General features: G+C 42.5%; 1 protein-coding gene across 3 annotated transcripts in view; it reads left to right on the top strand.

Moving 5' to 3' along the window:
• Window positions 1-14,252, top strand: part of slc7a11 (solute carrier family 7 member 11) — a 52,602-nt gene that overhangs the window by 15,645 nt on the left and 22,705 nt on the right. For all 3 annotated transcript variants that reach the window (XM_085414051.1, XM_085414041.1, XM_085414030.1), the window contains exons 2-5: window positions 1,530-1,656; window positions 4,693-4,808; window positions 6,808-6,933; window positions 7,988-8,087. In XM_085414051.1, the coding sequence (XP_085270177.1) occupies window positions 1,530-1,656; window positions 4,693-4,808; window positions 6,808-6,933; window positions 7,988-8,087 (469 nt within the window). The remainder of the gene's footprint in view (window positions 1-1,529; window positions 1,657-4,692; window positions 4,809-6,807; window positions 6,934-7,987; window positions 8,088-14,252) is intronic.

Below are 14,252 nucleotides of genomic sequence, written 5' to 3' on the forward strand. Positions count from 1 at the left end.
TTTTCTTGATGTGAGGTTTCTACTCAAGGTTTTTTCTTCCAGTTCAGAGCAGAAATGCTTTTGTTAAGAAACTGGCTGTTGTTTCCCCCCCACAATTTTAATTATAAGCTAGATATATTTCTACTAATGGAATTAGCTTGCTAACAGCAACAGGGATGAGTCAGTGAGTCAGTTGGGCTTGTGAATCATGATTCACGAGTCAGTAAAGTGATTCTCGAGTATTGAATGATTCGTTCACGAATCGAACATCACTAATCACTAGTGCTCAGTCGCCTAGTGCCTGAGCTCGGATCATACCAAAATTAGGGGGAATTTACGATGGTACGCTCTGTGCTTCGTGTGTTGTTTTTGTTTTATACAGTTGTCAGGCAGGCATCTAACTAACAAATTACACTCTGAAAAAATGACCCGGGCTTAAGCCCTGTAAGCCACCACCCCCGCTCCGCTGATGGTTGACTCCAAATCTCCTGAACACTATGTCGATTTGAGAAGACCGAAACAGCGAGATCAAGACCGAGACCAAAGTCAGTCGAGACCAAGACAAGACCCAGACAAAAGTCCACGTAAAAGTGGTCTCGAGACCAAGACCGGTCTCGAGACATCCAACTCTACAAAAGAATGCCACATCACTCGATGGAAATGAGCATTATCAGCCTACACCGGGCTGAAGTCAAAGACAGCCCGAAAGGATCTGAGGTCTGAGTTGCAGTCTGAGGTGCAACCCGATGGTGTCAGATGGACCGAAACATAACTTTTCAGAGGTGTTCTATGGATTTTTATTTCAGGCAAGCATGGTTCAAGGTTCAAGGTTCTTTATTATTTGTCACATGCATAGTTATACAAGTATAACACACAAATGTAGCCTGACACGCTCCTCGACATGTGCAAAAATTGGGGGGGGGTGTAGAGGAAGAACATTATATATATATATATATATATATATATATATATATATATATATATATATATATATATATAGTATATACACTGGGTGAATGTGCAGTAGTAGCAGCAAGCAGGTGAATTCTGTACATTAATATGAATAGATATCTGACTATTTTACAGGATAGACAATATAAACATATTTAAAATTAAAGGAATTGAAATGTACATTGTGCCTTGGTTTAGTGTCTGGAAGAGTCCTGTCTCAGTCAATTATAGATGATGTGAGAGGGCGGGTGTGTGTGTTTAGGGCACGGACGGTCAGTCACGTCAGTGGTATCAATTCCCTTATTCTCCAGGAATTGCCTGCATGAGGCTAGGTACTGTCATGCACCAGAAGGAACCCAGGACCCACTGCACCTAATGGCTGTTGCCAAGCCTGTACTGAAATGGATAAATGTGATGCTTTTTTCCACTCAAAAATGTTGCTACAGAACTGAGGCAGCTTGCGCAATAATACATTGCTCTAATCATGGACACAAAGGGGAGAGAGTACACCTCTGAGACAGTTTAACAGTCCTGGGACTGGTATGTACCTAGCCTCTTGTTTCTGAGCTAGGATTAATATGTCACCTCTGTCACTGCAGGAGCCCTGTCCTATGCTGAGCTGGGAACATGCATGAAGAAGTCTGGCGGGCATTACACATACATAATGGAAGCGTTTGGACCTCAGATGGCTTTTATAAGACTATGGGCTGATCTCATTGCTATAAGGTAATGCTTTTTGCCTCAAATTAAGTCTGAATCTTTAGCTCTACAAATCATTGTTTTTTGTCACAAAGTATAATATAAAGGATGTTGCTTGTGGTGGCAAGAGTCACTGGTTCCAGCAGTAAGCAGCTATTTTCTGTAACAGTGTAAAGCCTTAATACAATGCTAACTCGGTAGCAAACAGAGAGACAGATGCAGTCAGTGACAGGTCAGTAGTTGGTGGAGACCAAAAACAAAGCTAAACAAGACAAATGTTGGACTTAAGTGAGTATTAACATGATTCAAAAAGGAAGCTGATGTTACTCATCAAACCTGATGGGACCTTTGCCATAACATCTTTATAAGTGTTATCTTTCAGTTTGATTTACAGATCTGTTGCTCATTAGTGACCACATAGTATAAATAAAACTGAATTGAATTGAAAGTTTAGACTCGGGGTGTCACATGTAACCACGGGTTGACGATAAATCTGATTATATAAATTGTCTAATTGTATGTGTTTGTACAGTTACTGGGACTTATTCAACACAAAATACAACAAGTTGTATGGAGGTGATGAAAAAGTTTAAGAAGAAAAGACAAGAAGCTATAGATGAATTTAAATGACAGTATTATTTCTATTATTATATTATATATATTATTGCATTTGGGTGCTCTAGTTTAGATTATACCACATCAGCACAAAAATAATTTCTCTCAATCTCAGGCTTTTACATCATCACCATCACACAAGTCAATGCTGCTGTAATTGGTGGAGGAGCAGAAAACAACTCGTACGCCTCTAGTCACCTAATGTGTTGCAAATATTGTGTAGTGTCTATTTTACAAAAAAATGGTGTATACATAATCTCTTAGACTGTGTTTGGTGGGGAGCAAAAGCTGAATGGCTGCATGTGACACTAAGTTTACTTTGTACTAGGGCTGCTCGATTATGGCAAAAATGATAATCACGATTATTTTCACTGAAATTGAGATCACGATTATTTGCCGATATTTATTTAACCCTTTAAGACCTACTATAGAACCAAGTCCACCAGAGCTTATATTATTTTTATTTATTTTTTTTACATGCTGTAGTGCCATTTGTGGGAGCATTTCAAGTTGCTATACATCAATACAACTGTTATAGCCCATATTTTAATAATATGTATGCATTAAGTGCATAGTAATTATATAAATTGCAAAAAAGTGCAATAAACTACAAAAAAAATTGAAAATCGCTTTTGTTTTGTTTACATATATTTCTACTTGGAGAAATTTAAGAGGTTTATCCCTCAAAACTTTAAATACAATAAAGTTGCAAAAAATAGTTTCCCACCACAGGAAATTTATTTTGAGTGTCTTCATAGTTTTATTTTGGAGATACAGCAATTTTTATATACTGCAGGAAAAACAAAAAACAATCCTATGATGCAAATTTGCAAAGAAAACAGCAGGTGCATCATTTCACTGTGGGAAGTGTTACGAACAGCTGATAGGAACGGCCAAGCTGATGGCATCAGATGTAAGTACAACTCCTCCGGTTTCATATGCAAAACAAATTATTGCGCTAGCTTACACGGTTCAGGTTCTACAGGGATTTAAAAATAGTTACGCAAAACGGAGCGTGCTGCTCTGACCGGCTTTAAAGGGTTAACAATGACTTTAAAAAAAATAATATAAAATAGTGTGCAACACCACTGAAGTTTTTTTTTTTTTTTTAAACTCTTTTCAACCAACGGCAGTCACTCTCCAAATAACTTCTGCTTAGCTTTCCGAGCTTCCCTCGGGTCCTCTTAATCAGCGGTCTCCACCCTTTTTTGCACCATGGACCGGTTTATGCCCGACAATATTTTCACGGACCGGCCTTTAAGGTGTCGCGGATAAATGAGGGAGGGGCTAATAATCGGCTCAGTCATTTTTAATGATCGTTGAAAGCCCAGATCGTAATCGTGATTAAAATTCGATTAATTGAGCAGCCCTACTTTGTACCACAGAGTTGAAAAAATGCTCTATGGAAGTAAATGTGTACACAGACAAGGTGAAGCAGTACAAACCAGTCTACTGGCTATTTGGAGCTGCACAATCTTATGCTACCCTCAGGCTACAAGGACTGAATGGAAACCATGGGAAATGAACAGAGAGGGAGGCAGAGAATGAAAACAAGAATGAGGGGGACAAAGAGCGATTTCCCCGGCTGCAGTGACTGCTGTGGGAAATGAAGAGGGAAATACAGATGAGCCAGAAGCTGAGCCTTTGGGACTAGCCAGTATTGTTTCATTCATATTGAAACCAAGCCCACTACTGTGCACACATGAGGATGTGATTATGGAAATGTTATGTCTAGGAAGTTGCCCATCTGATATTACAAACAAACTCCGATCGTTATACCTGCTACAGTGGGACTTACAGTGGGATGTGAAAGCCGGCTTGGAAATCACCACGATCGTATTTATTTGAGAAAGCTTTTAAATAGACCAGAGTCTGTGAAATGTGCTGTATAAGTAAACGTTTTTTTTTTAACTTATTTATGATCTAACACATGTACCATCACCAAGTAATTTTTTTCTAAGAAGTCTTGTCACATATTTCATAACTTTCTATGAAGTCATGTTGGATCTTTCAGCATCAGCTGTATTATGCTGGGTTAAAAACCCATCAAACTGAGCTCCTTTGATTTCATTTTTGTGACTTTTGTGTTTCACTTGCTTTTAAAAATGTATATCACAAAAACAAATATAACAAATATGCTGCCATCTAACAGATGCTTGTTTTCCCATACCCACTACTGCATTTCTTTGTTTCATGTCCAGCTGCAATGAATCGAAGTCATGTATTTGCTTTGTATTAGCTTTGATTTTGGTCACCACCTTCAGTGTTAGCTCTAGAACCATGTCTTTTTTGCTGTACTGACTTGATGAGACTGCCAAAGGTGAAGATGCAGAAAATGAAACAAAGCTGTAGTTGAAGGTGACTAATGTTACCTAAGGTTGAATGTTACCTAAGGTTATATAAATTAATGTTAATATAAAAACTGACATATTTGGTTGCATCTTGCAGGCCTGCAGGCATGGCGGTCATTTCTCTGGCCTTTGGTCAGTACATCCTGGAACCTCTGTTCATGCCATGTGGTATCCCCCCCCTGGCTGTCAAACTGGCCACAGCCATTGGCCTAAGTATATACCTTTGCTACTGTAATAAGGAGTGTTATAATATGCCCAGATGTTATCTTAGTGAATTGTTGTGAAGGGTGTTGTAAATAGCTCGGGTAAATAGCAGAAGACAGAAGTGTGCATGAGAAGGAAGAGGGGTTTGACAAAAAGACCCAGGACTATCCTCAGCTTATCAAACTTCTAAACAATCATAGGGCACAACAATCTCCAGTATAGCAAATTCACATGAATGAGCATTTCAGAGCATTTTAAACTGGGCCACTGATTATACACACTGATAGTTGCTCAGTTTCTCATATTCAGCCAAACTTTCCTACGTTCAGCACTGTAAATAACTGAGTTTGAATTCTGTCAAAAGTAGGACATTTTGTTTATATCATAAATGTTTGAACATAAAGTATAATTTGTTTTGTCAACACAACAAATTATTGATGGAATAAATAATCGCATCATGGTTTCCCAACTAAAGGATAAGTTGAGTGAATTAGTTGATCCTTCTCATTTATCTGAGGGAACATCAGGGCTTTGTCAGTCTAGTCGAGAGATGTAATGTCTCTAGCATGTCCTGGGTCTATCTTGAGGCCAGTCAGGAAGGGTGCTAGGCAGATGGTCGAGCCACCTCAACTGGTTCCTGTCATTGCGGAGGGGTATTGGCTCTATTTCTGATGAAGCCAGCAGAACTACTTTACCCACTAAAAGCAGAGATGAGGCCACCAAAGTTGAAGCCTTCCATAATTTGGCTCCAACTAGAATTTCTGTCCATAGAAATTCTGAACATAATCGGTGACACAGAAATGCCTTAGTGCCGTCTAGCACCCAGTGCAAATTAGTCCCACTTATTTCCAACAAAGCGACCTTCCGACGTTCCAAGCTCTCGCTGTAGTTGTACAATGGCTTGGAACAGTGGGTCAGGTACCCCATACTCCTGTAGCACCTGCCACAGGATACCTTGACGGATGCAGTCAGATACTTTCTCCAAACGTACAAAACATTTGTAGAATGGTTAGAAAAAAATACTGACGCACATTAAATATTCTCAAAAGGGGATATTTCTTAAAGATGGTAATTGTAACCACAATTTGCCAATACAGAGACTCCACCTCAGTTCTCCACTCAACGCAAGAGAGTCCAAAAACATAGAGGAACTCAGTGTGAATCTCATCCAATCCAGAGTTTCTGCCACCCAGTAGTAATTTAACTACCTCAGGGACCCTGGTCCTCCAACTCTGCTTTCTCTTCTGAAGGCCTGTCAGTGGGATACAAGGCTGAGGGGCCCAAGTAACCCAGAACAGGGTGAGCTGGAGTGAAGTGGAAGACTGAAAAGACACCACTTGATATATTCGTATATTATATAATTATCATAATATAATATAATATAATATAAACATGTTTTGACAAAAACAAATGCCCCCCACGCCAAATTTGTAGCTAAAGGCATCTGGTTATCAAAAAGCTTACAAAATGTTTCCTTTAATTCTAAACTGGTTTCTTGTAAGGCAGCGGTCCCCAACCCCCGGGCCTCGGACCAGTACCGGTCCGTGAGTCGTTTGGTACCGGGCCACGAGAGTTGAGGCTCAGGTGTGAAATGTATAGTTTTCAGGGTTTTTATCGGTTTTCAGCGTTATTTTGTTATCGTTTTTATCGTTCTTTTCACGTGTGTTATGAATAAATTTCCTTTTTTTCGGTACCGGTACTAGTTTTATTTTGTTGTATTTATCCGCGACACCTTAAAGGCCGGTCCATGAAAATATTGTCGGGCATAAACCGGTCCGTGGCGCCAAAAAGGTTGGAGAGCGCTGCTGTAAGGCACAGGTTGTGACTGACGTTAGCACAGAAAACAACATTCAGGGACATCTGATCTTTAGTCACTACATAGAAAGTAATCCCACTTACTAAATGTAATAATGTGATATGACTAGCTTAGACTTTTCTGTTGATGGTGAGCCTTCAATATGGTCACAAACACTGTATGACTGCTTGACATGGTTCCCTCTCTCTGCAGCGTCTGTTATGTACCTGAACAGTATGAGCGTAACGTGGACAGCCAGGATTCAGATCTTCCTCACTGTCAGCAAGCTTCTGGCCATTGCCATCATAATAGTGCCAGGCATGTACCAGCTCTTTAAAGGTATCATCAGTGACACCTCTCTAGCACTGCACACGTACCACCACCAAAATTCTGAGTGTTCTGGGTTGCACACAGTGTTCAGCTGCACGTGGTTCAACATGAATCCTGCGTGTCATACACACCTGCTCACAGCATGCTACAGGTCGAGCATTTATTGGTGTCCGCACAGCAGGACAGGATTTCTGTCTTCCTCTCAACTGCAGACTTTGCTGTACTTTAAAATGTCATTAACTTAAAATGTTTCTCTGAAGCAATACTGTATGTGTCAGTGAGCACTCTTTGCATTCATTCCTTAAAACAGTAAAGTTAGTACATATTATGTATATAATGTTCTCCCAAGCCCTGGACTGCACACGATCTGTTGTATTTATTCAGTTTATCTCTCTTAATCTTTTTCACTCTGTCCACATTTCTGTAACGTAAGCCCAGATTGCAACTCATATATGCATATTTAATAAATTAAATAAATCTTCTTCATGAATTTGACCTTTAAATTAATTATACTTTTAATAACTTGATTATACTTTTGGGCTGTTTAACTCAGCATTTTCCTAATGTGAACAAATTATTAATTCAAAGAAATTTCTTAATTAACTTCAGAAAACGAATTACTCATTGACACGCAAATGTAATTACTGATTTTTCTTTGTGTGCCCGGCTGAGTCATTTGTGCACAGAGATAATGAAGCACCGTACTCCTGAAGCCTCTGCAGAAGGCAACCTCCAGCTTTAACGTTGTAAAAAATAAATTACATTTGCACAGCTGATGGTGAATTATTGCAATTAATGTAATAACTCAACCATGGAGTTCATGTAGAGAGGCCAGTGTCTCCAGTAGCCCTCAGGTATACAGAGAGCTTTGTGATCATTTCTGTGATTGCAATTGTTAAAGATATTAAAATGATTTAAGAATTCACGTTTCTCTCACAAAACGCTACGTCCAGATGACCAGAATCAACTTTTGGAAATTTACTTTCCTGGATGATTAAGAATGCATCAAGACATCTTGCACAATAAGGCAAATGTGGCAGTTGATGTGTGTGCATGCTTGCAGGAGAGACCAGACACTTTGAGAATGCCTTTGACCTGAGTAATGTGCAGCTCTCTGGTATGCCACTGGCTTTCTACTCTGGGATGTACGCGTATGCTGGATGGTAAGTGTGCGCACGGTACACACATACACACACGTCTGGTTTGCTATCCTCCTGGTGACATCCCATTGACATAATGCTTTCCTGAGCCCTTTACTCTAACTCTAACCATCAAAAATGAATGCCTAATCCTAACCCTAATCATAACTACTTTAAAGAAGATTATTTTTTCAGGGAGCCCCTCATCCTTCCCTCGGTCTGGGAACCTGAGTGGTATACATTGTATGATACCATCCAGGACTTGATGCGCTATCAGAGAATTACAAAATAACAGACAGATAGTAATCAAGCCGGCGGACAAAGGGTCCAAAATAGTTCTAATGGACAAGCAGCAGTATAGGCTGGAAGCAAATAGACAATTGGAAGATGAAAAATACTATAAAAATATTCCTAGCTCTATCCAAACTATGGTACAGCTTCAAATAGGACAAATCGTCAGACAGCTTTTCCATAAAAAGTATATCTCAGCTAAACAGCGGGACTATTTATTAGGATCCAACGATCCAAGTTCGAGACAATTCTATCTGTTGCCTAAGATACACAAGCGACCTGATACATGGACGAGACCAATAGTTTTGGATTGCAATAATCACAATACATTGATCTCTCTACCACAGGCATCCAAGTTATTTAAAAGATACATACCACTTCTTGCAGGTAATCCATCCCATAGTTGTGCCTAACCAAGCGTTTTTATTTACAATTGACATACACAGTCTTTAAACAAGCATCAACACACAGATGGGACTGATGGGGTGGAAAACTTCTTCCTGCGTTATCCGGTCACCAAGCGCCCGGATAACGCAGAAATTCTACATCTGTTGGAACTCTATCTTACCAACAATGACTTTGAATCTCAGGCTCTCCAAGGTATGGGGGCCCATCTCCCCTCACCACACTCCCTGCCAGTGGCTGATGCCCTCAGACGTTGGTGTGTTGGTGGTTCTTGGTGTCTGGGACTGGGCGCTCATGTATGTACCAGCTCACTCCTGGTGGCCGATTGGCGGGGCCGGGCGCCTGTGGCCCGGCTGGGCTCCTTCCAGGGGGTGGGGTGCCCTCAGGCCTCTGGCCTCTGGGCCTGAAGCTCGGTCCTCTCTGGCACAGCTGGCTGCCGGCAGAGCCCGTGGGCACGTCACTGCAACCCCCTCTGGCCTCTGCTCCGTAGCTGCTGGGCGACCTCTCGTTTGGGGCTCTACTCAGCTCTTCCCAGGAGGGTGGCACGGTTCCCCCCCTTTGGTGGTCCTCCTCGGGTCCTCGTACTCTGGGGCCTCTGGATGTCTGGGGCCTGGATCTCCTCCATACCTGCTTCATGCCCTGGTGGACGGGGCTATGGCTCCCCACACTCCCTAGCAGATCGTTACATGGAGAAACCTTTTGAATACAAGCATGCTGATCCACAGAGGTGTGCACACAGGTGTACACACGGGTGTTCACAGACACAAACTACACCTTTCTTGGCTGCTGCCTCAAAGCACATTGTGCGCTGTTGATCTTGCGTGCTGCACAATATCGTTTAATATTTAGTATCTATTGTTATCTACTGTTAGCTAGTTTATTGTGATGGTGTTGTGTTTATTATGTTGCTCTTTTTTGTTTGTTTTCTCTTCTGTTTTTTCTTATCTCCATACAGGTGATCCAGGTGTTTTGTTTGTTTTTCTTTTTTTTTAATTCCCCCCTTTCTCACCGTCTCTTCTCCCCTCTGGTTTTCTTTCTCTCCCTCTCTTTCTTTCATTCTTTCTCCCTGTCCTATCCCCCTGTCATGTCTGTCTCGTCTGTAACAACCGAAAATAAAATAAAATAAATACATAATTATAATAAAGGTCAATCAAATGGACCAATATGGCAAGGCCATGATGATCCACTTAGTAAAGTAAATCCACTTGGCATCTTTCTTGGCCTTCAGACAACAATTCTGATGGCTAAAGATCCAAACGGGACAGGCAGAAAAAAACAAAACAAAAAAACAATGACTTTGAATTTGACAATAAATGCTACTTACAGCTGGAAGGCACGGCCATGGGACAGAGATGCGCACCATCGTAGGGAAATATTTACATGAGCAAGTGGGAAAGGGGGGCGTTGGCCAAGTGTGCACTACAACCCATGTTTTATCTCCACTTCTTAGAAGATATTATAGGCGCGTGGGCACGTGGAGAAGAGAGTTTTAAACAGTTCGTGCAGATTTTAAATACACATCACCAGTCGAATAAACTGAAATATGAGACCAGCGACTCTGAAGATGGTGTCTAAAAAATTAATTTCAAAGTAGTAGAAGTTCAGAAAAAGATGTGGACCAAGGTGTATTTTAAATCTATGGACATGCATGCGCTTATCATCTGCCCCACACGTTTCACGCCATAGTTACAGATTTTACGTTTCCATCGTATATGCTGCAGGGAAATAGACAGGGGTATGTTTACCTGTTGGTATATAATATATTTTGAATAGTTTGTTCTTTTTGGACCACTCTCCTCTGGTTGCTCTAATGCAGGGGTGGCCAACCAGTCAGAGACCAAGAGCCACTTTTTTTTTTACTGTGTTACCGCAAAGAGCCACATCATACGCATGGGCACACATGAACATCACCCATCCTTTCCTCTCTCTCTCTCTCTCTCTCTCTCTCTCTCTCTCTCTCTCTCACACACACACACACACACACACACACACACACACACACACACACACACACAAAATACACACATCTCTGCTCAGCCAGATTTATTGTAAATGTCACACACCAACATGTTAATGACAGAAATGGACTCCTACAGTACTAAAACCACAGGCCAGTCATTTTCAACAATGAACATTGTGTGCACTGTCTCACACACACAAACTCTCAGTTCAACCAAGTCCACAAACAAAAATATAATAATCTACAATAGCATTTACTTTTATAATGCATGTTGTTTAGTGGGACTTCTGGCATTCCTTGCCTTGAACAATCCTCTTTAAATCTGGCTTGTATTCCGTTGTTGTCACTCGAAGCAATTCTTTCACATGTGTGTCAGTCAGAACAGATCGATGCTTTGATTTCACATGTTTTAGGGTAGAAAACACAGACTCGCAGACGTATGTTGACCCAAACATTGACAGTATCTTAAGCGCAGCCCGTTTGACATTGGGGTATTTTTCCATTGGCACACTTTTCCAGAACTCAATGGTCCCTTCCCTTAAAGCAGGTTTCAATTGGTCCTCTTCACAAAGATCGATCATCTCCAACTCAGCCGCAGCTTCATCTGTGACTAGCGGGACTTTCAAACAGCCGGTCTCTGCATTAAATGGGTCGACGAGGAACGTAATCTGTGGCCTTTTCAATTGTAGATCATGGAACCGGGTCACGAAGCTTTCGTGCAAGTTTTCAATCAGCGTTGCATATCTGGCTCTTTGCTTACTCAGGGCAGCACTGGCGACTTGCCCGCTGGCTTTTAGCAGAGTGGGAAAATGCGTTAAATCTCCCTTTTGAATATGTGTCTTGAACAGCTTCAGTTTGTTGACAAACGCAAACACACTTTGCACTAGGTCAGGGAGCATTTTTAACTTACCCTGCAGGGTCAGGTTCAGTCTGTCCAAGTGACACAGCATGTCGACCAAAAAGGCCAGATCCATAATCCACTTGAGGTCCGAGAGCTCGGGATAGTCCTTGTCCTTCTTTTCCATAAACAGTTTCACGGCATCCAAAAGCTCAAAGAAGCGAGAGAGTACCTGGCCTTTTGACAGCCACCTCACAGTGCAGTGCAGCGGCAGGTCACCTGGAAGCCCTTGGTCCAGCTCAACGATGAGATTCTTGAATTGCCTGTGGTTAAGCGCATGTGTGCGGATATAGTTGACGATTTCCATCACAGGCTTCACGACGTTATCTAAATTCAATGATTTAGACACGAGTTGCTCCATGTGGATGATGCAGTGGAAATTCCAAAAGTCAGGAATAGTTTGGTCAGCTTTGCACAGCCCCACAAGCCCGTTCACAGATCCCATCATGGCTGGTGCTCCATCCGTGGCTATTGCAGTTAATTTTGTTATGGGCAGATTTGCTTTTTCAAATGCAGCCATCATGGTTTCTTTCACATCTATGCCACGGGTTCTGTCTTTTAATGGCACAATATCCAGGAGTTCTTCTTTGATCACACAATCGTTTGAAACAGACCGTGCAAATATTGCCAACTGAGGCTTGTCTTGTATATCACAACTCTCATCCAATGCGACACTAAAATACTCACATGCTTGAAGGTCAGAGTGCAACTGTGATTCAATGGCCGTGTTAATGTCCGATATTCTGTGTTCAACAGTGTGGCGGGACAGTTGGACGTCTGATACCATGCGTTTTAATTTGTCGTTTTCAGGAGACAAGATTTCAACAACATCACTGAGGCATTTTTTAACGAACTCCCCTTCATTGTATGGCTTTTTAGCCCGTGCAATGTTCCAAGCCAGCTGATAGGATGCGAGCGTTATGGTCTCTGACCGCTTCGTAATTTTTTGGAAAAACTGTATCTGCTTTTCTGCCTGACTTTTCAAAGTGGCCAACTCGTGCTTGCGAAGTTCAGTCCCTTTTGGAAATTCCTGGTCGATGTTAGCATGGAGTGAGCTGAAGTGGCGCTGAAGATTTGAAGCTTTGAAATGTGCTAATGACGTCTGACATATAAGGCAGAATGGCTTACCATTGCGTTCAACAAAAAAATATAAACTCTCCCACTCTGTTAAAAACGTCCTGTGTTCATCTTCATATTTTCTTTTTGCTGTGCATTTTTTTCCTGCCATTTTAAGGGCGAACTTGCTCCTACTGGGAAACTTTGCGGTATTTTCATCTCACACACATGCGCATTTGATGAAAATACCGTATTGAACTCAAGCGAAGCGAACGCGCACATTTTAAAACAACAACATAAAAAAAATCAAAACACAAACTTTGATATGAACGTAAGAGCCGCATGAAACCAGGCAAAGAGCCGCATGCGGCTCGAGAGCCGCGGGTTGGCCACCCCTGCTCTAATGAGTAAGGGCCTCACAGCCCATTAGTATTTGGACACGTTAGTCATGTCTGCAGTGAAATTCCAGGACGACCTACGGGGCGACAGAGAAGAGGAGCAGGACAGCTAAGCAGGAGAATCAAGGGAGGCCGAGGATGTTCCAGGACCGTGCACTAAAGTTTCAGTGGAAAGCAAACTGAGTTGCCATCAGGCAGCCTTCACACCTCCAACGGCCCCAACAATAGAGACACTTTGGTCACTCATTCCCCCACCTCTCCCCCCTCCATAGAGCCATCACCACCTTCAAACTGTTCACCTACAACACCCCCCTCCTCACCCCACACAAAAGAGGATTTCACACCACCTCCTCCCACCACAACTCTTCATATTCGTGAAGCAGATGTGAGGAAGCAGTTTAAGAATCTGAATGCTCGGAAAGCTCCCGGCCCAGACGGTGTGTCTCCTGCCACCCTCAGACACTGTGCAAACGAGCTGGCCCCAGTGTTTTCTGGCATTTTTAACTCCTCACTGCAGGCATGTCATGTGCCTGCCTGCTTCAAGTCCTCTACCATAATCCCTGTCCCCAAGAAACCTAGGATCACTGGACTAAATGACTACAGACCCGTGGCTCTGACATCTGTGGTCATGAAGTCATTTGAGCGCCTAGTTCTCTCCCATCTCAAGACCCTCACGGCCCCCCTCCTGGACCCCCTGCAGTTTGCATACAGAGCCAACAGGTCTGTAGACGACGCCATCAACATGGCCCTACACTTCATCCTGCAGCATCTGGACTCCCCAGGAACCTACGCCAGGATCCTGTTTGTGGACTTCAGCTCTGCCTTCAACACCATCCTTCCAGACCATCTCCGAGGCAAGCTTTCCCAGATGAATGTGCCTGATCCCATCTGCCGGTGGATCACTGACTTCCTGACGGACAGGAAGCAGCATGTGAGGCTGGGAAAGAATGTCTCGGACTCCCGGACCATCAGCACCGGCTCCCCTCAGGGCTGTGTTCTTTCTCCTCTGCTCTTCTCCCTGTACACCAACTGCTGCACCTCCACCCACCAGTCTGTCAAGCTAATCAAGTTTGCAGATGACACCACCGTTATTGGGCTCATCTCGGACGGGGATGAGTCTGCCTACAGGAGGGAGGTTGAACGTCTGGTGTCCTGGTGCAGCCACAACAACCTGGTGCTAA

The sequence above is a fragment of the Rhamphochromis longiceps genome, linkage group LG2, assembly GCF_057381845.1.
Source record: "Rhamphochromis longiceps isolate RC_006_pf linkage group LG2, R_longiceps_female_GT1.1, whole genome shotgun sequence".
Classification (NCBI taxonomy): Eukaryota; Metazoa; Chordata; class Actinopteri; order Cichliformes; family Cichlidae; genus Rhamphochromis; species Rhamphochromis longiceps.